Source organism: Heteronotia binoei, chromosome 10 (assembly GCF_032191835.1).
Source record: "Heteronotia binoei isolate CCM8104 ecotype False Entrance Well chromosome 10, APGP_CSIRO_Hbin_v1, whole genome shotgun sequence".
NCBI lineage: Eukaryota > Metazoa > Chordata > Lepidosauria > Squamata > Gekkonidae > Heteronotia > Heteronotia binoei.
In genome coordinates this window covers 59,095,241-59,123,140 of record NC_083232.1, presented here as the reverse complement: position 1 = coordinate 59,123,140, position 27,900 = coordinate 59,095,241, and the positions used below count along the sequence as shown (strand labels likewise).

At 43.5% G+C, this 27,900-nt stretch overlaps 2 protein-coding genes across 10 annotated transcripts in view; one reads left to right on the top strand and one right to left on the bottom strand.

The window, feature by feature from the left end:
* The window catches only part of OXNAD1 (oxidoreductase NAD binding domain containing 1), a 37,847-nt gene extending 26,156 nt beyond the window's left edge, over positions 1–11,691 (bottom strand). Inside the window, exons 1-6 of one of the 9 annotated variants that reach the window (XM_060248734.1) lie at positions 11,158–11,253; positions 10,394–10,553; positions 10,066–10,291; positions 4,289–4,333; positions 2,793–2,938; positions 2,185–2,248 (exon numbers count right to left, since the gene is read on the bottom strand). In XM_060248734.1, coding sequence (XP_060104717.1) covers positions 2,185–2,248; positions 2,793–2,914 — 186 coding nt within the window. In that variant the 5' untranslated portion in view covers positions 2,915–2,938; positions 4,289–4,333; positions 10,066–10,291; positions 10,394–10,553; positions 11,158–11,253. Of the gene's footprint in view, positions 1–2,184; positions 2,249–2,792; positions 2,939–4,288; positions 4,334–10,065; positions 10,292–10,393; positions 10,554–10,747 lie in introns of all 9 variants that reach the window. The other 8 variants (XM_060248735.1, XM_060248731.1, XM_060248737.1 and 5 more) reach the window with 8 other exon arrangements.
* A 77-nt stretch (positions 11,692–11,768) lies between these two features.
* DPH3 (diphthamide biosynthesis 3) lies at positions 11,769–18,874 on the top strand. The gene is made up of 3 exons (XM_060248728.1): positions 11,769–12,030; positions 16,359–16,433; positions 17,631–18,874. Exons 1-3 carry the CDS (start codon positions 11,923–11,925, stop codon positions 17,694–17,696), a joined length of 249 nt encoding a protein of 82 aa, XP_060104711.1. The 5' UTR covers positions 11,769–11,922; the 3' UTR covers positions 17,697–18,874.
* The last annotated feature ends 9,026 nt before the right edge of the window (positions 18,875–27,900 follow it).

Here is a 27,900-nt window from a genome sequence, read left to right as displayed (position 1 = left end):
ATGAATGACATCGATCCTGTGCCCCTGCAGGCGGACGGGGACGAAGCAGACGAGCCAGGACATTCCCAGCCTATAACCTGCTGATCCCCTTACAAAGCTCACATGTGCCCCCCAAGCCAAATATTTGCTTTAGATTACAGAGTTTAAATATACTGAAAAGTCAGTTTGAGACACTCACTACAAGTCTCCATAAATTTAAAGTGCTTTTAAAAATACAACAACCTCAAAACAATTTCATGTAACTACAGTTACAACTGTGTCATTTCCCATCCAGAAAGACTGGCGTCCAACAAATGAAATTTTAACCAGCAACATTTTAATGTAAAACATATGGCAGGAAATGAATTTCTCTATAAAAATATTTGAACATGTCTACTGTCCAGTAAAACAACAGGATGCTTGCCAACTAAAAGCAAGCATACTTATCTTTAACTTTAGTAGACAGCCCTGGTCCAAAAGAACGTTCATACTACTTAATTATTCTGCTGCCGTCAGGATACTTGGTAAATACTATCCCTTAATGCAGAAGCCCCAGGGTAGGAAATAAGCACATACTCCAGCTGTCCTTTCTTCACATTAACCTATGACCTGACCTGTGAACACAGTATTGGCCATTTTTATTAGTTTCTCAGGACAAAATTGTTATAATAAACAAGTTCCAGTCAGAACAATCTAAAAAGGTGCAGAAGGGACAGCAAAGTGCTCTATTTCTCTATTTATTCCTGTTAGAATTATTCTCCCAGACTTGTAAATAAACTTGATCACCAAACAAATGTCAGAGTGCCTCTATGCTAAACAGACCTTGTAATTAGATTCTCAAGTGCTACAAAAGAAAAGCTTGACGCTAAATTGAACAGCGTTATCAACTTGAATACGAAGACTACAGATAGTAGACTGCTATTCCTGTTTTCTTGTAAAGGTATAATTTTTTCTGACGTCAGTAAGAAGAGCTCCCCGTGCCCCATTTTGTTTCTACATAAAGAGAATACAAAATTCCCATTCTGCACTTCTGAAAACTCTCCTACATTGAGGAAATGCAGGATATGGGCAGAACTAGGAAACATGTATCACATTTATTAGAAAAAGCTTGAACACTATTAATATTTCAAGGCAAGGCTCAAACTGTTTCAGTTACAAAGATGTCTTCACAACCAAGAACAGTAAATTCTTGTTTAAAATATGTGTTAATCCTCAAAGTGCTTGACCGTCAAAGTGCAGTTACTAGGGAGAATTAAAAAAAAAAATTATGCTACTGCATATTTTAAAGATCTGTATTCATTCTCTGATAGCAGATTTTTGGTGCCAGGCAAATATATTTATTTAGTTAAAAGATTTATATCCTGCCTTATCTCCCCACTCACAGCAGTTAATCACATAAAGCTAGTTGCAAGCACACAATACAGTCCATTAACAAGATTTAAAAATGCACAGATAAGAGATTTTAAAATGCAGAGAATTAAAACAGTGCACAGAATTATACACACTTATAACCATGATCACAGCCTTTTACATGGCTGCTAAGTACTACTCTATGCTCAGTAATGCGGGAAGAATTAGCTGCTGTGGCAATGTTGTCTTTTCAAGCTTTATTTCAAAGCCCTTTGTTTCAGTACCACCTACTTATTCAACTGCAGGCATTCAATTTTTAACAAACTATTTTGCAACACAGTGTTACTGAAAGAAGATAAATGGCACAACTTCCCATAGAGAAGGTTAGAACATCATCAGATTTACTGGGGTGTTTTACAAACCGCAGCTACCAAAAACAACATGAGCCCCACACAAGGGTGACCACTACTTTCTCCCGCCCCTGACTACCTGGATCCATCCCAGCCATCACATGAAAACAAATCCCAGGACTTGTTTATATGAGGAGGCTCACAACAGGTTCTCTCCACCTGCCCTCTTCTCCCCTCTGCCAGCACTCTTTTTTTCTCATTTATGTCCCATCTTTCTTCCAGTGAGCTCAGGGATGCATACACTGGGTCCTCCCCATTTTATTCTCCCAGCAACATGATGAAGCCATGTTATGCCCTTCTCTACAACAGAAGCTACAGGATTATAGCCACTCTACCATCCCCTTGCTGAAGGCCCCTGGGGCCTCTAGAATTTTATGCCTAGCTGCCCCCCTAGGCTACTCTACATAATACACTTCATTTCAGGCCTCTGTGCTCCAATACTAACCTCCTGTCGAATGTCATTTGCTGTTCTCTCCAGATGATCCGACTTTCTTTTGGATTTCATTTTGCTTTAAACACAAGACACAAGTTAACTTTTGGCCTCAGAATACACAATCTCTCTTCAACAGGGGAAGCCACATGTTATTTATAGTCCGCCTTCCTCACTTGGACTCAAGGCAGATTACATTTAACATCCATTGGTTTACAAAAGGAACAAATTTTATTAAGAGGTAGGATAAAATATTTAAAATAATCTAATCAATTTAATGCAACAATGCTAAAACCTGTTCACTATATCTGAGTACTTGAATTCTATAGCTCTTTTTAGAGCTGAAAAGAAAACGGATAACTACTTTATGGAAACATTTGTCTGAAAGTCTGCTTTCACGCAAATTGGATCTTGCAGTTTAAATGCAAGTGGATTTTCCTGCTTCATAGAGGAAAATCCACTTGAGAACGATCATAAAGTGCATTATCCAACTTGTGTGAAATCTTACAGTCAATGAACTCAGAAATGTGGAACTGTGCTTAGGACTCCACTGTTAAAATAATATTTAGCAGCTGAACACATATATGGCACAGAAATGTTTTCAAGAAATAAATAAACCTTACCCATTTACTGTACAGCAACATAAAGCTGCATATTTTGGTTGTAAGAATGATGAACAAATGGGAATAACCCCAGCAGTAGCTCTCAGTAATGGAGGAATAGCAAAAATAGCAGCGCAGACCATACCGCTCTTTAGTCTTAATTCCACCTGTAAATGCAGTTATAAAAGTGAATAATTAGGATTTGTCATTTAGTTTCTTCTCTCACTGAAATCACTAGGCAACACTAGCTTAGGCAATCACTAGCTTAGGCAACAATCCCAAACAGTCAGATCTGTTCAACTCTAAAACAGGCAAATGATTTGGCATCCAATCAATTACTTGTTACCTTTATTGTGAAAGTAATTGAAGGGGGAAAACATAAAAGTAATCCATTCCTGGATAGGGAGTGACATCACAGACACTGGTCTTGAGTCAGCTGCTCGCATCATAACCACATCTCCCTTCCTATTTGCGGTTATTCAAGCCAGACATACCTAGCCAGGAAACAATACTCTTCTCAATAGTATATGTAGTCCCTCCATATTTCCAAAGTCTGCTTCTCCCATCACTGAACAAATTTTATTTATGACATTTTTGTACCACATCCTCTCCTGTACTGTCTTGGGAGTGGTTTACAATAAAACGTTCCAAAATAAATATCCACTAAAATACATCTAAACATTAAAATAGTACCAGCTACCCAAATACAATAACAATAAAAGATTCAAAAATCTTTTAATAAGTTTAATAAGTATATACAAGTATATAAGTATAAACCATTAATAAGTATAAACAAGTAAATTCCTAGAGAGCAAATTCCTTGACAGTAGGCTGACAGAGTCCAAGCCAGCTGACAGTGAAGACATGGGCATGATGGAATTGGACTAGATGACCCTGGAGGTCCCTTTCAACTCTGTGATTCTGAGTGAAAGAGATGGGAGGATACAGGCCAGGAAACAAACATTACGGAGCCAGTGTTGATGCTGGGAGTTTTGGTGCTAGAAAACCTGAGCCCCTTTGCCCCTTTAGCCACCCACTGTGTTTCCAGGTGCCACTCTAGCATGGAGAGGCTTTGCCTCATGGGGAGTCTGCTGGGAGTCCCCAGGCAGGGCTCTACCTATCTAACCAGCTTCCTACAATTGCCACTGACAAAAGCAGGCAGGGCGCCTTCATACTTTACCAAACCCTTTGGTAGGGCTCCATGGGGAGAGAACAGAGAGTTGTGTATTCCCATGATGCCTCCCTTTAACTTAGTTTGTGCTTGCATTTTTGCTAAAAAGAGCCATTCTGACCTGTAGATAACCAAGCTATCAGGAGCCACTTGCTGAGGCTGTAGGGTTTGATGGTGTAAGGTGCAATCTATCACCTGCTGAATCCTGGAACCCTGCTAGTCTCCTTTGCTGGCCCTTATTGTAATGTCTTCTGCTCCTCAGACAAGTTTGCTGTGAATCACCCCATGGTCTGGAGTTGATTGGGGGGGGGGGGGGAGGCAATATTAAAAAAGTTCATCCACTCACCCAGTCAAGGTTTTAACTTCTAGAGATCCTGAAGAGAGCCAAACTCTGAAGAACAACAAAGGCAGCAACTCATACTGACTATTTTAACATGGCACCAAAAAAACTCTAATGGGAAGTACAGAAACTTCACCATGAAGCTGACTGGTGTTAATCCAGTTTCATAGATGAGGAATCAAGACTGACGCATAGTGGCTTCCCCAGGGCCCCCTAGCAAGTTTCTAGCAGGTTGCAATGCCCTACCAGCTTTGTAGTTCAAGGAAGATTCCAGTTTGGCTTCACAGCCAGTTATGAATTATTTATTGCATGCTTTTCTTCTCTTGGTCCTCCATAATAGTGTCTGTACCTTTCCCAAGGCCTTAGTATTCTCCCCAGCTGTACAATGCCGATCACTGGTGTCCCCTCCCCTACATGTTGCAGCAGGTAGAATGTTGAGACTGGACAGAGTTTTAATTCTAACCAGGTAAGGGGGCAGGTAGGCATACATGCCTGTAAATGTACCATAGGGTCTATGTAGCAATCATATCTACCAGCCACTGACAGATCTGCCCTCCATGACTTTATCCATTTCCTGTTTTTCTTAAAATCAACTTAAACTAAATCCTATCATGTAGTAGCAAGTTCCATAAGGTAGCTATACCTGGAACACGCCAGTTGGCTGCATTTGAGGACACAGAGTTCTGTGCATTAAGAGAGGTAAAAATCCTTCTAAGCCACTATATATTACATGTATTCTATATTTATTACATTTTATCCTACTGCTCCTTCAATGAGCTCAAGGCAGCATGCATATACCCCCTCCCTTGATCTTTTTTCCTCACAAAAACTCTGAGAGAGAGGAACTGGCACCAAGCTCCCTCGCAACCTCATAGCAAGGATGGGGATTTCAACACACTCTCCCTTCCCTGCATGTCAAGAGGCAAATTGAAGGTTTTATCAATCTGCAAGTGGCCTACCTCACAAAGCAGTTCTGAGGGTGACCACAGTTAAACCTATGTTGCATTTTGCAAACATGAAGTGCCATTCAGTGTTTCTCATACTGGGCTCAGGAGACCCATGAGTCCATTTGTAGGGATACAGCCCTTCTCATACATCCCAGGTAATGTGAAACATGTTGGAGCAAGAATCTACATAAACCCAGTCTGACAGCTACAGTATGACAGCTGGTGATCTAGCTGCCAGGCTAGGTCACAGTGACCTGATCAGCAGACCGGCTTGAGCCGGCAGAAGCCAAGTGATGCAATCTGCTGAGTCAGCACGGCCAGGATTGGCTGCTTGGACTATATATGATCTGTGTGTGCATCACACAGGTCTCTCCCTGTGAGATGGTGGTTAGGCGAAGCACTTTGTCCGTGGAGGTGATATTGTATAGACTGCACAAGAGAGCACTTGTTGTGTATATATGTTAATACACCTTTTGGCACTAGTTGCACGTGTCTGCCTGATTTTCTTTCCTGAAGCCCTGTGACGGGCAAGTCATCTCCCTCACTCTGCTACTCCCGCTCCGACAGGGTTATGGGCCCAGCACGCTTCCGCTGCGCGGAGGAGAGAGTTGAGAGTTGAGCTGACTGTGAGTTTGGAAAGAGCCGGAGGCGAGGAACGCCGGTGAAGGACACAGAAGCACCACCGTTCTCTGTTTGAGAGCCAGAGGGACGTCGGCAGCCAGCTGTGAGGAGGAGTCGGCACGATGGCTCAGCAACAGCTTGGAGTAGCCGTTGAGAAGCTCACCTCAGCCAACTACGCGGTGTGGAGCCTGAGAATGCAACACTACCTCAAGCGTGAAGGGCAATGGCTGTTCGTGAGTAACCCCCCTGCTGACTTATCTCCTGCCGAGACTGTGTTGTCGGATAAGGCACTGGCCAACATAGTGCTATCTATAGGAGATGACCAGCTGGTTTATGTGCGAGGGAAGGACACTCCCAAGGCTGCCTGGGACGCGTTGAGTGCGGTGCATGTTAGCACCACTGCTGGTTCCCTCATGGCCTTGACAAGGAGGATGTTCCGCACCGTTATGCCGGCTGGAGGGTGTGTGAAAGATCACATCAAACGGCTAACGGACTGTTTCGTTGAGCTGGAGGCAAGAGGCAAGACTGTAGCTCCAGACGACAGAGTGTACATTTTGCTGTCGTCGTTGCCACCTGAGTACACTCCCCTGATAACTTCTCTGGAGACGGTGGACGTAGCGACCCTGACCATGGAATACGTCTGTGCCCACCTGCTTGACTTCCAAGAGAGAATTGCGGCCGTGAGCTGTCCGGGGGTGTCGGCCGGGCAGCGTGCTGTTATCGGTGTGTCCGTGAAGACAGCCAAGAATGAGCCAGCTTTTGCTGCTGGCAGGCGTCCGAAGGTGGAGGAAGTGGAGCCGACTGCGTTTGCAGTCCGTCGCTGCTATGGATGCGGGTCGTCGCAGCACCTGCTCCGAGCTTGCCCTGAGAGGGAGAAGAGGCGGGGGCGTGTGCGGCGAGAGCGGAGGACCGCCAGCCCGTGTGAGGAAGCAACCCGGCTGGTCACGTCTGCAGTAGAGAGCACAGGGTCTGCTTGGATTTTAGACTCCGGGGCAACGAGCCATCTCTGCTGCGAGAAGGAGTTGTTGAAAAACACTGACAGTCCTGAGCATAAGTATGTGAGATTGGCTGATGGGACCACTGCCAATTCTGTTTGCTCAGGCAATGTGGAATTTCCTGCACTGAAATGTATGTTGCAAAATGTGTTGTATGTACCCTCACTGCAGTCTAACCTGTTGAGTGTTAGCACACTGTTTGACCAGGGATACCAGGTGAGATTTGAGAAAACCTGCTGCAAAATCCTGGGAGGTGGGGGAAAGTTGCTTGTGACAGGAAAGAGGGAAGGTAAACTGTATGTGGTCCAGAGTGATTGTGCCCAGGTGGCTCAGGTGTCGAATGAGCCTGTGCACAATAATTGTATACATTTGCTCCATAGGAGACTTGGGCACTGCGGATTTAGGGCGTTAAAGAAAACCCTGGAGCTTGTGCCTAGTTTGAAAGTAAATCCTTGCAAATGTTACTTGGATTGCCAGGTCTGCAAGAAGACCAAAAGCAAGGCGTGTGCTGTTGCTAAAGAAAGCTCAAGGGAAAGCACACGAGCCCTGGAACTAGTCCATTTAGACGTTATTGGCCCATTGCCAAAGAGTCTGTCGGGGAGGAGATACTGCTTGGTGGCCACCGACGACCACACGAGGTACGCGTGGGTTTTCACCATGGTGCATAAGTCTGAGGTGTATAAGACATTCACCAAGTGGGTCAAAGCAGTGGAGAGACAATTAGGGGTTAATCTCCTAGCTGTACAAACCGACAGAGGGGGGGAATTCTTATCTAACCAGATGAAACGTTGGCTGGAGAACAAGGGCATCGCCCACCGTCTGACGAACCCGGCAACGCCCCGAGAAAATGGGCATGGGGCTGTATTGCAGAATGTGATGTATTGCATGTTAGAGGATGCACAACTGCCAATGACCTATTGGGCAGAAACCATACATGCAGCTGTTTTTTTGCAAAATAGGGTTTGGTGTAATACTGTGAAAAATGTGCCTTACAGGTTACTGTTGAACAAGACCCCAGATTTGAGTTCTTTAAAAGTCTTTGGGTCACGGGCTCGGGTTGGCATCCACTCCACGAGTAGCGGGGAGGGGGATGTCCGGGCAGAGAGCCTAATTTTTCTGGGCTACAAGCCAAGGGCCAGGTGTTATCGTTTCTGCAATAGCAAAAGCAAGATAACACTTGGTAAGAGTGCCCAGTTCAATGAAGAAAGCAGCTGGCCAAGGTTGCACTCCTTGCAGAAACAATTTGTCCTGCTGCCAAGTAGCGATAACGATGTTGGAGCGCAGCCCAGAACTCCAGCCCAGGAGGTGGCACCCAGTGGGGCTGGAGAAGGTGAGCCGAATGCTGGCACAGAGCCTGACGAGCAGAGTCAGGAGGCAGAGCCTCAAATGCAGGAACTGGAGGTAAAGTGTGAGAGTCAGGAGGTTCAACACCCAATTACAGGGGCAGAGCAACCAGCCCAGGAGGTGGGAACAGAGCAACCCGAAGAAGACAAAGCTGGTCCAAGCACAGGGCCACGGGTGTCTGCCAGGTCCACCAAAGGCCAACGTCCCGCTAGGTACAAGTGTCCCTATGTCACTCTGACTGTCAATCCAGACCCACCCGGATTTGAGGAAATGTTAAAAGAAAAGGCTAAGAAATGGAAAGCCTGGGTGGCAGAGTGCGAGGCAAGGGAGAAGGAGGCTGAAGCCAAGCGTCTGAAAGAGCTGGCTGAACAGGAACACGATGATGTGTTTTACAATCATGATGAGTTCCTGCACGAATTCCGGAAAGGGTTCCGAGCTACGTAAATATGAACTGTAATGTTGCTGGTGGACATGTATGTAAACTGTGTAAAGTGTTTTGGTGCACTGGGTTTAAATAGATTAGGAGGTGTGTTGGAGCAAGAATCTACATAAACCCAGTCTGACAGCTACAGTATGACAGCTGGTGATCTAGCTGCCAGGCTAGGTCACAGTGACCTGATCAGCAGACCGGCTTGAGCCGGCAGAAGCCAAGTGATGCAATCTGCTGAGTCAGCACGGCCAGGATTGGCTGCTTGGACTATATATGATCTGTGTGTGCATCACACAGGTCTCTCCCTGTGAGATGGTGGTTAGGCGAAGCACTTTGTCCGTGGAGGTGATATTGTATAGACTGCACAAGAGAGCACTTGTTGTGTATATATGTTAATACACCTTTTGGCACTAGTTGCACGTGTCTGCCTGATTTTCTTTCCTGAAGCCCTGTGACGGGCAAGTCATCTCCCTCACTCTGCTACTCCCGCTCCGACAAAACACTGTCTGTTTTCTGGAAACGGGAGCAAAGACTCTCCAGATCCTTTCACATGGCTGGAGTTCATAGAGACACTACCACCAACAATCACCTAGCTCTCAAACGGCTTCAGAGCATGCCCCCCCCCCCAAAAAAAGGTGTGGATTAGCTACTCACAGCTCAGCCCTAAGAATTCTGATTGGTTGAGTTGTACTGTGAAGCGTGACAACCAGGGGGCAAGAGATTCTGCGACAGTTATGGTGATCGAAGAAGGCACTCACATCTATGTGACTAGGAAAGGTGTTCCTCTCTGGATAGAGAGAATCCTTTACAACTGACAGGGCAGACAACTAGCCCTTTGATGTGTTAACACCTCTTGAATGGAGAGTCCATGTTCTGGCCAGCTTCAGCCCCAGGATCTGGCACCCAGGCTGGGTAAGAGCCCTAGAGTATAAGTGAGGTGCAGTCTGGAAAGGGGAACGAACTCTCTCTCCTATGTGTTTTGCCATGAAGGATGACAGAGAGGAATGATGCTAAAGATGGTTGTAGTTGCACCAGGGGCACATAATGGATCAAACAAAGACCTGCTATACCATGGGTTTTAAGTGCCTAGTTTGCAACTTTCCTTTGTTTTGCTTAGTGTACCTAGGTATGTTCCTGTAAAACAGGAGAAAAAGTTGTTTAATTAGGGAGGGTTTTCACATGTCCTCCTACTCACTTGCCTTGGCTACTTGACAAGCTAGAGTAATACTTCCCTATGCTGTCAACTTCAGGTAACCCATGAGACAGAGAGAGGGGAGCCAGATCCTACTCGAGGTGGTGGTGACAACAGACAATGAGGGCAAGTGGCTAGTCTGCCCCTATAGGTGACAAAGTTCACAACAGGTACCAAGTAGGTACAGGCCCATACAGACATCATGGTTACTTCAACTATAAAACCGATAAACAAAAGCCAATGGCAGTTTTCACCTTAACTTCAGGTACTGTGGCATGCTGGTCCTTTTCTATATCTAGGAGCAGCTCTGGAAGTTTCTCTTCCCACTCATGTTCAGCTATCAATAAAGAAGCTTCTTATTGTCTTCAGCACAAAATCCCTTCCAATGAATCGGTGAGACACATCAGAATTAGGGTCAAGGCCTTCTGAGTTGTGGCTCGATAAAAATCAGCTACCTTTTAAGACTTGACCTTGTAACCCCTATGCAGAAAACAAAAGGCTTGTCTTTAAGGTGTACCTGACATGATCCTGCATTAGTTCAAAGCTGTGAAAAAGACAGAAGTCTCCACAAATCATACGCACCTTGCCACACTTACTCTGAAAAGGATCTGCACAACATGTGCTAAGGAGGGCAGAAAGCTGGACTTAGAGGGTCCATTCAAAGTTATAAAGCAGCAGGGGTCCCCTAGTTGCTCCGGTGTGGCTGATGAAGGAAGCCAGTGAGGGGGCAGGAAATGGGTCTCTGTAAAAGGAGAAGAGGGAGGGTAACCTGAAAACTAGATCTACCAAGCAGCCTTGCATGTAATATGTTGTTGAAGACTAGGCAGCCTTGCATGTGCTTACTAAAAAAGTAAGCCCTGATGAATTACAAGCTTCCCCCAACAGGCCTAAACAAACACAAACAAGATCGAAGCTTTTGGTTAACGAGCCACTCACCAAGGAGACCAGATTCTACCACCACCTTATTTATTTTCTTCCCAGTGGGATCCAAGGATCCAAGGCTGTCTATATTGTTTCCCCTTCCTCATTTCATCCTGACACACACACACACACCCCTACAAGGTAGGCTAGGTAGGGAGTGACTGTCCAAGGTCTGAACCCACCACCCAGCTCCTACTGAAACCGCACTGGAAGAGAGTTTCCGCGGATAGCTGTGCTGGCTTTCAGTAAGAGCGAGATTCGAGTCCAATCGTATTACAGAAGAGTCTGACGAAAGAAGCTCCGACTCTCGAAAGCTTTTGATGGGCTCTACGACACTACAGGGCTCGAATGTAGGCCCACCCTGGGAGAGGCTTTCTGCTCCCCCAAGGGGCACTTTCTTTCCCCCTGCCGAGGGCGGCACTTACTTCCCCCACCGGCTATCAACACCTCCACACTGCGCACCGTCTCAGTAAAAGCCGCCGGTGTCAATCACGCGACTTCCTGCCCAGCATTGCAAGGCGCAAACGCCGGCATCTCGCGGGTCATCACGTGACACTGAGGCCGGGCCTCCGCACCCAGGCTTGGGGAAAGGGCGCATGCGCGGCCGAGTCTTTTCCCCTCCCTAACCCCAGGAGAGGAGGAACAGCATGTTTGAGTGGCATCTCAGTCATTAACAGGCTGCTGCGGCCTAGGATAGTACAGTACATAAGTAATTCCATTGGAAAGTATAAAATTCCACCATAGAGGCAACCGAGGATAGAGCATGACCATTCCTTGCAGGCTTCCAACACATCGGTAAAACACCGGAAGTTCAAGCGTCCTCGTTTGCTCTCGGGGGAGGGCCAAGATATTCATTTGTTGTTTTTTTGGCAAGTGACACAGCAACAAAGGAGTACGCCCTCCTCCTTTTCCGCTCACAGATCTTCCCTCACGACACGATTATCCACAAGGCCGAATCCTTTCCAGCCCAGTCATAGATAATCCCCTTTTGAACGGGCTTGTAGTCGGCTTCAAGCGGAAGACGTCAATGAAATGCGTCATGATTTCTTTGGAAGCTGATTGGTGCGGTGTTTCGCGTAGCTTGTACCCTCAACAAAGATGGTGGATTCGCCTACGTAGGCGGCTATGTGTGAAGTTCTCTGAGAAGCTGTGCATGGGGGACGTTGGCAAGGCGGCGTGAGCGGCCCGGCATGTCCGTTTTCCATGATGAAGTGGAGATTGAGGACTTCGAGTACGATGAGGAGAGCGAGACCTACAGTTACCCGTGTCCGTGTGGAGACCGCTTCCTCATCACGCGGGTAAATTGCTTGGGGGTTTGTCGGGCCTTGGCACCGAAATGGAATCTCCCTGAACTGAGGCTGTTTCCCAGTAGTGGGAGGGGACGCTAGAGGCCGCGGCCTTCAGGTCATGGTTGCGTGTTTCCCGGCAGGCTGCCTAGACTTGGAAACTGTAAACTGGGTTTGGCAGAGCTTCACTCTGAAAGCTGGTTGGCGCGGTGGGTTTGGTAGGGGTTTAGCCTGATCTAGCAGGTTTGGGTGGGCGCGGAAGGTTAAGGAAGACTGCTTGCTTCGGAGGAAGACTGCTTGCTTCGGAGTTTAAAAAGGTAAAGTTAGTCCCCTATGCAAGCACCAGTCGTTTCCGACACTGGGGTTTACGTTGCTTTCACAACGTTTTCACGGCAGACTTTTTACGGGGTGGTTTGCCAGTGCCATCCCCAGTCTTCTACACTTCCCCCCAGCAAGCTGAGTACTCATTTTGCCGACCTCTGAAGGCTGAGTCAACCTCGAGCAGACTACCTGAAGTCAGCTTCTGCCGGAATCGAACTCAGACCGTGAGCAGAACTTAGGTGACACGTAAACTGGTGGGATTTAATATTGTGTAGCCATGCATACTAAAGCACTGTGTCCAAGTCATAGGGTATTGTGAGCGTGGCCATATGTCCACCTTCAAGCATGTCTGAGCTTTGTAAATAATCTAAATAAAATAAATGTGTGTGTGCATCAAGTGTTGTCAAGTTACTTCTGCGTTATGGCAACTGGCGACCTGATGAATTAACATTCTCCAGAGCACCCTGTTGTTAACAGCCTTGCTCAAACTGAGGTACGTGGCTTCTTTGACTGAGTCAATCCATTTTATGTTGGCTCTTACTCTTTTCCTACAGCCTTCAACGTTTCTTAGCATTACTATATTTTCCTCTCATAATATGAGCGAAGTACAATTGACTCAGTTTAGTCATTTTTGCTCCTGTCAGTTTTCTCCATTAGCTAGCTGTCACACCCGACCATAGTAACAAGGAATACCATGGTGTGAGTTAACTTGATCTTGGTCACCAGCAACACATCCCTACACTTAAGAATCTTTTCTAGCTTCTTCATGGCAGCCCTTCCCAGTCTCAGTCTCCTTCTGATTTCTTGGTTGCAGTCTCATTTTTGGTTGATGATGAAGCCAAGGAATAGAAACCTTAAAATAATTTCAGTTTATTTATTGTTAACCTTGAATTTTTGTAATTCCCCAGCATGCATTACTTTTGTCATCTTGAGCTGTAATCCTGTTCTGCCATTTTCTGCTTTATCCTTCAACACTAGTCATTTTAAGGCTTCACTGTTCTCTTCTAGTAATGTGGTGCTATCTGCATATCTCAAATTGTTAATGTTCCTTCCAGCAGTTTTCACTCCACCTTTATCTAAATCTAACCCAGCTTTCCGTATGATATGTTCAGCATATAAACTGAAGAGATAGGGTGATAAAATACATTCTGACACTTTTGCCAACTGGAAACCATTCTCTTTCTCCATATTCTGTCCTAAAAGTCAGGGGTCTTTTCTGGCTGTACTATTGTTGGAGTTATAGTCCTCTATTTTAATCTGTATGTATTATGTTTATGAGATTTTAAATTCATTGTGTTTAATTTGATATTGTTTTTGTTTTTTATTTATTGTTTTTGCAATGTTTTAATGTAAGCCGCCCTGAGCCCGCTTTGCGGGATAGGGCGGCGTATAAATTGCAAATTAAATTAAATTTACAAAATAGAAAAAGAGGTGCTGGAGCTCATTAGCACAACTCATTTGCATATGCCACACATTCCTGACATCACTGGAAGGTGTACTAAATTATATCAATTCAGCATCTATTGTAAAATTAAATTATAATTGTCATTATAAAACCTTACTCCCATCATACTTTTAATATTACTTCCTCCTGGCCACAGTGGCATGATGAAGATTTCCAAATGTCTGTTTGATATGTTTTGGCTATTTTCCCATTTTTGAGGGGTGAAATATTAGAAAGTTTGTCAAATCTTAAGAGTTCAGCAAAATTCTCACAGGGGGTCTGAACAATGGAGCCCAGAAGCAAGTATGGGATGGGGAGGTAAGAAAGAAAGAGCACAATAAAATTTAGAGGTTCTGGAAATCAGCTTCTGTGAGCTCCTGCCCAAAATGAGGCCTGCTAACTGTGGCTTCTTGTCCGGATTACAGGTTGTACATCAAAACAGTCAAATGTTGTGGCACACCCATTTCTTTTGAAAACAACCATAGCTTTTCATAATTCACATAGCCAAAAGCTTTGCAGTAACCTATGAAACATTAGCTGATTTTCTAAATAAAATACCATGTGCAAGGAGTATGATGATGCAGGAGAGGATAGAAAAACAGCCCTTGCTCAAAATTCTTTTTCTTTGCAGCTGTTAATGGTATATGAGCTCCATCTGCTCTATTTCTTCATCTATTTCTCCATCCACAAGGTGACTTTTTTAACACTTAACATTTCTAACATAATTGTCTTTGTAGAAATACTACAAAAACATAAATTAAAGTTAAAATTAAACAGAGAACCCCCATAAAATTGTGACAGACAATAACAGTAAGATTACTTAAAAAACATAAATAACCAACAACCACTCCACTTTAAGCACCTTTTATTCTCTATTCTCCTTCTTCCGCTTCACAGGTAAAGTTATAATTTTAATGTAATCTGAAACTCCAACCCCTAGTCTCAAAACAGTAATTCACACCAAAAATAAAAAGCAAATCTAAAATGCAAAATCAAACAAATCTGAACCTGAAGAAATTAATACACAGCCTCCCCCCAAATTCTCCTTCATATATCTGTTGCTTAGTAGAAGAAGATAGAAGAAGAAGAAGATATTGGATTTATATCCCGTCCTCCACTCCGAGGAGTCTCAGAGCGGCTCACAATCTCCTTTACCTTCCTCCCCCACAACAGACACCCTGTGAGATGGGTGGGGCTGGAGAGGGCTCTCACAGCAGCCGCCCTTTCAAGGACAACCTCTGCCAGAGCTATGGCTGACCCAAGGCCATGCTAGCAGGTGCAAGTGGAGGAGTGGGGAATCAAACCCGGTTCTCCCAGATAAGAGTCCTCACACTTAACCACTACACCAAACTGGCTGATGTATAGATGAGTGTAACAAGGTAGTTATACCACAGTTCATTCCACAGTCAAGGGTCCTTCCAGTCACTTTCCTTCCTTTTTCACTTCTCTGAGCCTCTTAGGATGTTTTTACTAAATATCACCAAACCTGCTCAAGGGCTCTTCTACTGTAGTCCAGCTGGGAGCTATCAGTTCTACAGTTTGCTGATGGAGAAACAAATCAGCAAAAGAACAGCAACAAATGGCACAATAAAATCTGAATCTGCAATGCCATTTTTGACTCTTAGGAAAAGGGCCAAAAGAGAACTAGTAGTGTGAGGTGGGGATGGGTGAAGAACATTGCTCAAGCAGGAAGCTATCACAGAGAATTGTCTTGAATCTACATGAAATGGGACATTTCTGAAGGTATTCTGATCTTATGTTCTAGTCTAGAAAGCTTCAGATGGCAGTCCCAGAATCTTGAATTTATCCCAGAAGTGAAGTGGTAGTTGGTGCTGCTCCTCAGCACTAGTGTAACATGGGTCATAAGTGCTGCTGCGTTTGCCCAACTGATATTGCTGAACTGCCTTCATGCAAATTGAATTGTAGTAATGCACTCTAAAAATTACAATATTTTCTCCAATGCTAGTTCTCCCCCTGCCCCCAGATATGCCATCAAAAAGAAAAAGAGGGGAATGTCTTAGATGTACATATGAGCTACACTTATGTTCAGTAGAAATAAAACTTTTAATGTAATTTTTAGGGGGAGTTATTTTACAGGCAGAGTTGTCTTCTTTTTGAGTAAATATAGTATCAGGATATATATTATAGTAACAGAATTGCTGTGATCTCCTGCAGAGGGTGCTGCTGAAAATGTGGGGTAGAGGGGGTGAGGGCTACTGAAGCAGTGTCTGATTTAGGACTGCCTCTAACCTGCATAGTTGTCTTCAAGAAATGCCTTTCAGTTTGGGGGCACACTGAATTGTTGGCTGTTTCCTCTGAGACTGTTGCTCTTGCTTTGGTCCTTTCCTGCTTTGCTTCTGCATGCTCTTGTGCTCTAAGTTTTGGGCCCAGCATTTGATGAAGAATTAAATGTACTGACACTCCATCATGAACCCCAAAGTACTCTGCTGCATCAAGAATGAAGGAGAACTATCTTAATTTGACCCTAGTTCCCTCTTGTGTTGTCACAGTTTACACAGATAGCCTGGGTTTTGCCTGGTCCATCAGGCTGATAATGCCTTTTGTATTATTTCAGGAAGATCTGGAGAATGGTGAAGATGTGGCCACCTGCCCTAGTTGTTCACTCATAGTGAAAGTAATCTATGACAAGGTGAGGAGTGGACACCTTTTGTAGGCTTGTTTTGTTTGGGGAGGGTGGCTTTTTTATGTTTGCTCAAGCACACACATTTTAAGATCCTTTAATGCTTGAATGTTGTATGGTGCTACAGCAATAGTCAATATTATCTTGACACTCCAGAAGTTGTGCAGATGATATTTTCTTCATGTCTGCATTGTCTTTTTTTAATAAATTGGCGTATCAAACCTAAGCCAGTCTGATTTCCCCTGAAATTCAGTTGTGTTCCATAGCTTACAACCCAAACCAATGCTTTTCTGAAAGTAAGTTTGACAAGAGTTCCTGAGTCAACATGCATAGGATTACAGCTGTAATCCTATGGCCGAGGACCTGCCTACCTTAGGGACCGCCTCTCTCCATATGTTCCCCAGAGAGCACTGAGATCTAGCTCTCAAAACCTACTACGAATCCCTGGACCAAGAGAGGCCAGATCGAAGGCAACTAGGGAGCAGGCCTTCTCCACAATGGCCCACAAATGGTGGAACCAACTACCAGAGGAGGTGCGAGCCCTGCGAGACCTAAATCAATTTCGCAGGGCTTGCAAAACCACCCTCTGTCAACTCGCATTTAAGACGGCACCCGGAGATGACACCTAGCCATCCTATACACATTCTGAACTGTGGCGCTTTAATTTAATTTATATTTGATAAATTTTAATTGTTAATTAACTTAAGCTGAATTGTATCTAACTATTTTAATTGTTTTAATGTATTGATGGATTTTAGTGTAATCATGGTGTAAACCATGTTATGTGAGCCGCCCTGAGCCCGCTTCGGCGGGGAGGGCAGGATATAAGAATAAATTTATTATTATTATATTATTAATCCCAGATATTTTAAAATATTTTTGGGCTACCGGTTATACTATTATGACAGGGAAGAGTTGGGATTAGATAAGCAGTAGTTTTTAAAAAAAATATTTGCAGAGTTCCAGTCTTTTTGGACGTGTTTCTTCATTAACACGGCATATTAAACAGATGCAGACATGTTATGTCAGTATACTATCAGTGCTAGTCTCAAATTAACACATGTAATTATTTGAGGAGCAGCATGCTTTCAGTGTAATTTTATTCTATTCTGTTTATAATCCATGTTTTCTTCTTCATTAGTCACATAGGAGGCTGATGGTGTCATTGAAAAATTGTGAACCCTATCTTTTTGTTTTTAAATTTAGGAACAGTTTATGTGTGGTGAAGAAGTCTCGGCACCTCCCACAAACAAGGAGTTGGTTAAGTGCTGATGGTCATCTGGTCAACTGTGCTATCCATGAAAGATGGGGAAGCAGAATCTAAGCAGATGCACAATTGTCTCTCATCAGCTGCCTCTGTAGTAGGAGAGAAAGAACTGATTTCAAAACATTGGGTGCATTTTGGTGCCTTTAGAGATGATTAATATATTTAACTAATTTTTTTGACATGCAGTGGAGACATGGAAAAATTCAGAGTTGCTGAAATTGTCCAAAATATTTATTTTAAGCCTAGTGAAGATTTGCAAACAATCAACAGATTGCAGACCCTGGATCCTTCCTGTCGGTGTTCAGAATGAGGTACTGAAGCGCAAGAATGCTGGGTTCCATGCTGCATGAGTCATCTTGCAAATGATGGTGACATGGTCTGTGTCATATGCCCAATTAGTAGGACTCAAGCTTGTACCAATTTTGTTATTGGTCTTTTGTTTTATACAAAGTTTCTTCACATCAATTACATAGTTGTATTTGGACAAATTTGTTGGCTAACTAACACTGCCATCCATCTTGGTGGGTAAGCAAAGGTAGTAAGTGCTTGGGTGTTTCCAAATAGCATGGAGCCTGATCTTAAGCATAGTTACATGCACCTCAGTCAGTTGACTTCAGGTTTACAGCTGGCTTTGCAGTTTCAGGATGCAATTCTGCTAAAGCTTCTCAAGAAGAATATTTGTAGAGGTATTAACCATTTCCATTAATCACTTCATTTGAGAGAGAATTTGTATGGAAGTGTACAACTTTTTGTTTTTTCTTGGACTACTTCCTGTAACCTTCCCCCAAACTTGTAAAATTATGAGATGTTGTCTGAGTACAATTTAAACATTGTTCAGCATTTCAGTTAATTTTTTTTCTTTAATTTGGATTTTAAAGTATGAACCAGCATGAGCTGGTACATCATCTGTCTTCACTGCTGTAACCCATTACTGGAGTTGGAGTATTTAAAACCAGGCCAGGTGTTTAACTTCTGATTGCATATGGCAGAGCCCTTTTTGTAAACCTTCAAGATCAACGTTTTGACAAACAGCTTTTGTTACTTCAATATGTTACCGCGGTTGCTTTTGGTGACCTATAGGTGGCACTAAAACACTGTTAATAACAAAGTTTAAAGAACCTGGTTTAAAACGATTAGAAATGTTTAATTTATATTTTAAATAAAGCTTAATAGGTTTTTTCAATTTCCATGGGCTATATTTGACTTAACCGGGGTGGGTTTAGCCAGAAACTGGGGCACGTGTGTGAAATATTACGTGAAACTATTTCTCAAGTGACCACATTAGGGCATCTGTTTTGGAGTCAAGCTGCAAAGTAGCTGTTGCCCCTTCATGTCCAGAGTATATACATCCATGAAATCTCATGACAATGTAGTGGCCCGCAAAATCAGATTAGTCAGAACTCTTGCGTAAGCATTTGGGCAAATCTGAGAGGACTGTACCTTCAGCTAAACATATATTGTATTTTTTCTTTACAATTACATTAATGTCGGTATATAATGACATAGCAGCCACTCATTTTTATAAACCCATATATATATAAAATGTGCTTTCCACAGGAATAGCTGAAAGCCTGGCTTTACACAACTGTGTGTATATATGGGATTGCTCTTACATTTCTTTGCCAAATAATGCCTGTTATAAGGTAACTGATTCTGTAGAAGCCATGTGGTATGGACTGAACCCTCCACATGAATCACCAAACTATTACTCAGATCATACCACTTCTTTACAGTGGTTCCATTTACAGAAATTTGCTAGGGGGTGTGTAATGATCATGTGTTAGGATAGAACTGCACAACAAAGCCCATGCCAGATTGTGGTCCTGTGAGCAAATACCAGTTTAGGAATGGGCATGGAACACAAAAATGGTGGTTCATTTGGATTATCTGATTTGGTGGTTTGGGTTTTTTAGTGCTTTTTTTAAATTTCCCAAACAATTTGTGGTTCATTCATTTCAGGAAGGCATGGAACGGCCGCCAAGAGGGCTAGAAAGTACAGGCGTGCTGCGACGTGCCTGGCATGATGACGGCACCTGGAAGTGATGTTATTGCACCGGACATGTCGCTGGGGGATGCTCTGTCGCTTGGGGAAAAACCAATAACCATAGAGTTTTTCCAAAGTGATAGGTTTAGTTTATTAGATTTATATCCTGCCCTCCCCACCAAGCAGGCTCAGGGCATCTCACAAGCCAGGTGGCAATATAAAACACCCAATAGAGTGTCCCCCTGGCACAATAATGTCACTTCTGGGGAACGTTATCACACTGGGCATGTTGTGGCATGCAAGGAAGATCCCCCGAACCAATTCATAATGAACCACGAATCACCCATTTTAAGCATGAATCGCAGTTCGTGCTTCAATTTGTGCCCATGCCTAGTATATACACTTAAATTGATTTCACATGATTTCTGTACTGAAGTTGATTGAAACAGCCTGCAGTGGCATCTGGTTTGTAGCACTGGTTTAGGAGAGTAGGGAACTGCACAGGATCAAGGCAAACCATTCAAGGTGTTTATATGTATACATTGGCTGTTGTTATGAGGCTCTTTATCTTCCATGTAGAGATCTTTGGAGCTGCCCTTGGTGAGAGCTAGTATAGAGACACTTGGTGGCAAAAATGTTAACTTGCTAACTTTTTGCTTGGTATGCAGTTGTTGAAGACACATGAATTTTGACATACACCCTCCTCCCCCCCCCCCAACTAATTCAGAGATAGAAATTGACCTTTCCAAGGAATCACTAGGCCTAAAGGGGGAACTTAGGTAACTTTTTTCACCTGAAAAGTCTAATAGTTTGAGGAGAGATTATTTTGTTTAAGGAAATGGCACAAGTGCCAAGGATTAACCCCTCTCCCTCTTTCTCAGGACTACTGCATTAATCCAAATAGATTTCCCAATGGCTGATTTTAATTAAAGATATTGGGAGGTATGATCAGAGTTAAGCTCTGATTTTCCCCAAGAGAAGGATTTTTTAAAAAAAATAGCAATCAGTCACATTAATTAGCAATTTGAGAAAATGTTTGGAAAAATTCTATGCATTCTTAGTCCTTTAAAGAAAGAGACCTGTTTTCCATGAAGCTGATAATTCATCAGTATGAGCCAGAGAAATTCTGTCAGTGTGTTAGCCAACTGAAATCTTCCCAAAGGAGAATTTGACAGCCTGCCAGGTAAACCAAACTCTTAATTCCTAGGCTGTATCTGCCAGTCCCACACAGACTGTAGAAAGCCACCCAAATGTAGAATTACCTCAGAAGGCCAGATTTCCCCTGCACTTTCTCTTTGAAGTGTAACAGGCCTGTGTCCTTTGTTTCTTTCCACATAAAAAAAGCATGCACATACCTTTTCTCATTCATTTTAAAACTATTTAAGTTCTGTCTGAAACACCTGAAATAATACACCTTCCATTTGATAAATTGATCAAAGACTGCAATCTAAAATGTCAACAATATAAATGTTTTGCAGGTCCACTTTATTTTGTACAATAAATGGGGAAAACATAAAATCTTCCACTCTCAACCGTATTTCTTTAAATCTGAACTATTTCTGGGCATGTATTTAAATTAGTTTAGATTTACCTCAGCATGCAACCCCAGATCAAAAATGCTTAATGTTGGGTTGCAATTGTTTTGACAATTATTGTACTGTATCTCTGAGCATTAGGAGTCCCCCCCCCTTATTTTTAAAGTCAATGGCAAACATCAAGAAGAGATTTATTTAGGATAAATGTTTGTGAATTTGTGTCCTTAGTTCTAGTGTAACAGGAAGGGAGCTCATGACACAAAAGTCCAATTTAGGGACATCATTACCAAGTTAATAAGAGAAAACTTCAAATGTGCTGATTTGAATCTTATGCACCACCAGTGTAAAGTACTGAGGTGAGTGTTTTTCCTCTTTTATCTGCTTCCTCTCCCTTCAAGTGACAAAAAGGTTATGCTGAGAGTTGGGGGAGCCACATGGGAAAGAAGCACACCATATGGGTGACTACAGTTGAGAGGAAGCCAGCAAAAATCCCTCCTATTGACTGTTCTGTCCTTGGTGTTTCTCCTACACAAGAGGATTTTTCAATAAGAGGCAGAGGTAGGGTGGGGGGGGGGAGTTTGCCGGATCAAGGTTGGACAACAACTAGAGATTTGGAGATGGAGCCTGGGGAGGACAGGGATCTCAGTGGGTACAATGCTTTAGAGTCCACTCTCCATTTTCTTCATGGGAATTGGTTTCTGTAGTCTGGAGATGAGTGATAATTCTAGGGGACACCTAGATCCCACTTAGAGGCCCTTGGGCTGTAAGGAGAGAAAGGAAGAGACAGGCAGGACGGGCTAGGAGAACAGCCTGAGTTGGCAGGGCACTGCCCCATTCGCTCTAATAAACAACTGCCACTGAAGGGAGATTACCTGCATGAAGCATGAGAGGAACAACTTCATTTAGAAGTTACCAGTGAGTCACAGGATATCCTTTCTACTATACAATACATATTACTGATTGCAATGATCAACACTTAGGGCAAGTACTCGTGCCAAAGTCATGATATCACCAACCAAAAACATGGTAAGTGTATCATGTAGATTAGGTTTTAGTTACTGCTTATCAGCCAAGGAATCTAAGCATTGATGAACTGTGGTGTCCTTAACCCCCATTGACTGTTGATACCACTTTTGTGCTATATAGTTCTGTGGTCTGGACTTGTGAATGTTCCCGTATTGTTTCATAGAATTACTAACATTAGAACAGCAACATATCCTGTAGATAACATTAAAAATTGTGTTTTGCAGCTTTCGTTTTCTAAGTTTTTTTTAAAAATGCCCTTATTGTAACAGGGAAAATAGCTTGCATGCCCTGTAGTTCATCAGATTTTGTTGTAGCTATCAAAGGTGACAAATGGACACATGTTAACACATAGTATTTCTCACCAGGGAATTATTGTAGTAGCCTTCCCTGTGTTTTTCTTCTTGAAGTTGCAGAATGGTTGTAAGGATTACAACCCAATCCTAAACATATTTAAATCCATCAAAATTCAATGGGGCCTTCTGGTAGGAAAATGTTGCCCAGGTGGCATTTTAAGAGCTTTTTTTATTTGAATTTTTTATTTTGGAAAAAAGAAAATTCAAAGTTACTGAATGTTGAACAACGACAAGGAAGTGAAGATGTTTACAGCAGTAAACATCAGATTCCAATATAGCACTGGTGTTATCTTAGAAGGGTTAGGTGGTTCCTTGGTGACTACAGTGGGTGGAGTAATCTGTGGCATGGTGAGCCCACAAGAAGACTCTGGGGACTTATTGATGATACAGGACTAAATGATGTTAATTTCTTTTGCTGTGTATAAATTCTGTGGAATATGAAGTTTTTCCTTAGATCTGTTTATTGTTCAGTAATATGAAATTCTTTCTCTTGTGTTGAACAGGCCTTATGGTTTCTTTCAAAAGTATACTTCTGTTGTGTTTTCTGAGCACTCAGATCACATTATTGCATATCTTTGGGAAATTAATGACTAGCATGTCGTATCTTAATCAGAGTAAAATTGTTCTTAGGATGGCAACTACTGTGAGCATCTACTGCATTATGCAAATGTGGAAGGTATTTACTGGATATTTTGTGATGTAAGTAATGTCAAATGCTCTAAGCTTCCTCTTTCCTTCCCATGCTCACTATTTAAGGATCTAGTTTTTTAAATTTATTTTTTATGTTGTCAGAAGACAACACAGTCTACTACAGAACCATTTATCTATCTGCAAGGAAGGTAGAGAGAGAGAAAGGAAAAGAGAAGTGAGGATGTCTCCCCCACAGCAGAGTGTCTTCTCAAAATATATGATGCAGAAAAGGTATTGCACTCAAAGGCTAAAATTCTGGGCCTGCTTTGACTAATCGTAGGCCTTCACTTGGTATGCTCATTGTGGGGTCATTTATATCCTAGTTCTATTCAAAAGCCAGCTTGTTGTAAATCTTAGCAAAAATACAGGGGTTTGGATCAAAGAAGTAGTATGGTATTCTGCAAAGGGTTTTCTGATGCCTCTTCCTGCTGAAGTTCCTCACCCTTCCAAAACCTGCTCCTAAAAGTTGGGAGGACTCTCTGAAATGGCATGGTTTAGAAGGTCGTAGCTGGAAGTTCAGCAGTCCCTTGGTGCCCTCCATTTGTCCAAGCAAATTTTCAAATATAAACTGGTTGTTCTTATCTGTACTGTAACACGAGTATGTAAAGGCAAGATCTCTACTAGAAGTCAGTAACCAAAGAACAAGACAAAAAACCCTCCCCCGTAACTCTTCCTCCATATTTAAGGTATCTTACTGCTCCTAGCAATCACCGTGCATTTATGCTAGGTAGACGTAGGGCTTTTTTCCCCCCAGGGGGAACGTGGCGGAACATAGTTCTGGAACTTCTTTAAGGAAACAATTCTCAAAAAAAAGTTTAAAGTTCATGAGAGGCATCCATGTGTTTCTTCTTCATTTCTGACTTGAGACTTCCGGCACTTCTTTTTCCTGAAAAAAAGCTCTGAGTGAACTGAATGCTTTGCCCACTGCAGAGCCAAAGGAGCAATTTGCTAATATTCCATTCTCTGGACCCCTCTGTTGTTGTGCCTTCGGTATGATTGAGACCACTGATCACATTTTATTATTTCATGTCTAGTGGTCATCATTGTGAGAACACGGTATTTCCCCCATTTTGAACAAATATCAATTTTCCATTGAACTGCAGGTAGTTTATTTTTTGCAGTCGGACACTAGGCCTGCAGTTAACATGATCTGTGGCCAAATTCTTGTCTATTATATCTTTTGCAACAGTCTCCTGCTAAAGTATTAATCTGACAATTCTGTAATTTTATCAGGGGTACAGTTTTCTTTTATTGTTATTCTGTAGCTATTGTTGATATCTGCACTGTTATTTTATTGTAAGGCTTGGGACCTCCAGTTGAAGGAGCTTCTCATTAATAAATGAAAGAACAAGATGTAAAGACCTTAAGAGACTAGATCACAATGGAAAGACCACATTTTATTATACAGTAAAGAGCCAATTTATACAACAAATTGTTCCTGGTTAGCCACATTGTTTTCTATTATATGGCATCACCATTGTGGGTCATATGCTTTATTGGCCAGAAAATATGGGCTGCAATTTTGTATTGCACCACTCATCACGTATTTAGAAAAGTGATAATGTATACATCTGTGGCTTGTTCTGACAATGGGTGTTTTAGACCAGGTCCCCCAACCTTTTTGAGCCTGCAGGCACCTTTTAAATTCTGACACAACATTCTGCTACAAACTGGCAGCCACGAGAAGCAGAGCCTACCATACAATGGCTGCAACAGCTTTATCTTCAGTCATATCGTGAAAGATCCTACGTAGTGAAAGACCCTTTGGCTATAGTGGCAGTTGCTGCCAAACCGATATTTAACAAAATCTACACAAGCAATCAAATTTTCAATGGCCAGTCGGAAGACTTGCTGGGCCAAAGCCAAACATGGCCCCGCTCACTTGCTAAAAACACTTAGTGGGCTTCAGGAGAGCCATGGCACCCACAGGCACCACAGTGGGGACTCTTGCTTTAGACAGACCCTCTGTAGCCACAGGGGTCAGAGTCACTCTTCTGGGTAGCAGTCAGGAAGATCTGCCACTGCCTGGGGGAAGCATGGGGATTTGTGGGGCTGTATCATGGCAGGGGGATGAGACAGCATGACACAGTTCTCTGTGGAGGATGGAGACTGGAACCAAGGTAGGGAGGTGCTGGCCAATTCTGCCACCTGCAAAGGTGGTATAGCAGTACAGCAGACCCCAGTTAGCCAAAGACATGGGAATAAGGGGGGACTGAACCGTTTATTTGTATATTTAAAAACTGCAACCCAGCTTCTTGTTAGGAATTTGGGGAATCTGGAGGCCAGCACCATCAGTATGTGGGGCCCTGCCAAGGCTCCTTGCCCTGGCAGTATCATTAAGTCCCCTGCAGAAATCGCCTCTGCCATGGAAGTGGCCCACACAACTCTGGGACAAAGAATCACCCCCAACACCATCCAGCACAAGAATGATTTCATCTGCGATAGGGAGAGGAGAACATCTGTCCCCAAACTGGATGATTATAGGAACTCAACTAATTTTCATAGCATAACTATACCCCTTCTGTTTTTGGAGACTTTTAAAGCACAAATGAAGTTGAATAACATAGATACTAGTAAAAGCGTACACTTCAGACACAGTCCATAGAAGGCTGGTGTCATTTGAGTAAGCGTGAAATAAATGCAGTTGCAGTGTTGACGTTTGAGCTGATTACAGGGAGACTGACAATGAAGAATCTTGGCTTCTTTTCCATGGCCCTGAGCCAGGCCTTCTCTTGAGCAGCAGCTCAGGCAGCTGCACTCAAGAGCCTCTCTTTGTACAGATCATCAGCAATTATCTTGTAAGGAAATAAATAATCTGCTGTGAGTGAACTGGATTCAGTTCCCCCCTCCTCCCATCCAAGAGAATCAATTGCCAACAGAAGCAACATGGTCAGTCCTCAGGTAGGTAGTGAATTCTGCTCCTGGATGCTGGGCTTCTTCCTGCACGTACAGAAGAGAATTCAAATAGATGATCTGGGCTCTGAAACAGGTTCACTGGATCATGGCACTTGATAAAAAGAATTAGTTTGGTGACAATCCAGCACAGAATTAACCATACACTATAGGATATAATGGAGAATTCTAAGTAAGTAAGTAAATTTATTTTTATATCCCGCCCTCCCCCGCCAAAGGCAGGCTCAGGGAGGCTCACAGACATGGAACACCATGATTTCTCTGGGGGGCATATGGGGAATTGATCTGTGGGTATCTGAGGCTCTGGGGGAGGGCTGTATTTTGAGGTAGAGGCCCCAGTTTTTCAGTATAGCATCTGGTGCCTCTTCTAACCCCCAAAGTTTCAAAAAGATTGGGCCAGGGGGTTCAATTCTATGAGCTCCAAAAGAAGGTACCCCAGTCTCCATTATTTCCAGTGGAAGGAAGGCATTTAAAAGGAATGTGGTCCCTTTAAATGTGATGGCCAGGACCCCAAAGTTCAGTTGTGCTTGTCACAACCTTGCTGCTGGCTCCACCCCCAGATTCCCCAAATATTTCCAGAGCTGGACCTGGCAATCCTATGCAACAATTAAAGTTCCACCTTTCTCTCCCATGATGACCACAGGCAACCTGTGCTCTGTTGGGATGGCACCAGCCAGTCTTTACTCAGTCAAGAGTAATGCTGGCCAGGTGCCAGAACAATCAGGGAGGGCTCATAGGAGATGAGCTGCAGGCAGATTGCAATGCTGGCTCCTGAGCAAAGGAACAGGCTAGCATACCTTTGGTGGGTCCAGGGTGGCCTCTGAAGTAAGAGACAGACCTACAGACAGGTGGTAGGGAAAGGCATTTGGCATAATGCCAGATGGATAGAGGCAGCCCAGTGAGAGCTTTCCTCCAATCCCCAGTACTTCTTGGTCACATGGGTGGAGCAGAAACAACCAAGAGGGCATGACATCTCACTGGTTATTTGAAGTGGTCTAAAAGCAGGCCAAGGATGTTGTAGCTATTCCTGCTGAGAGAACTAGGGAGCAGAAGTCAGTGGAGAGGAGGCGGCAGATCCTCTTCCTCCTCCTGCTGCCCTGCAACCCCCTCCCTTTTTTTCACTGATGCCTAGTAGACCATCTAATGATAAAAGCAGTTGCATTGGGCAGGACAAATGGTGGGCCAAGGGCAGATGGAGCCCCATACATATGTATATGCAGGATTTACCTGTGTTCACTGTAACCTGGGCATGGGGGAACTCTCTAATAGAAGAAGACTGCAGATTTATACCCCGTCCTTCTCTCTGAATCAGAGACTCAGAGCAGCTTACAATTTCCTATATCTTCTCCCCCCACAACAAACACCCTGTGAGGTGGGTGGGGCTGAGAGGGCTCTCACAGCAGCTGTCCTTTCAAGGACAACTGTGATAGCTATGGCTAACCCAAGGCCATTCCAGCAGCTGCAAGTGGAGGTGTGGGGAATCAAACCAGGTTTTCCCAGATAAGAGTCCGCAGACTTAACCACTACACCAAACTGGCTCTCAGACACCAAACCACTCCCCACAGATGCTCCTCCTCTCTCTCTTCACCTGGACTTTCCTTTCTCCTCTTTTCTTCCCCATGCATGTTCTCCTTTCCCTTGTGGATTCTTTTCCTCACAGATACTCCTTCTCCCCATTGCTGCCAGTGTTTTGCACATTTTTGTGGAT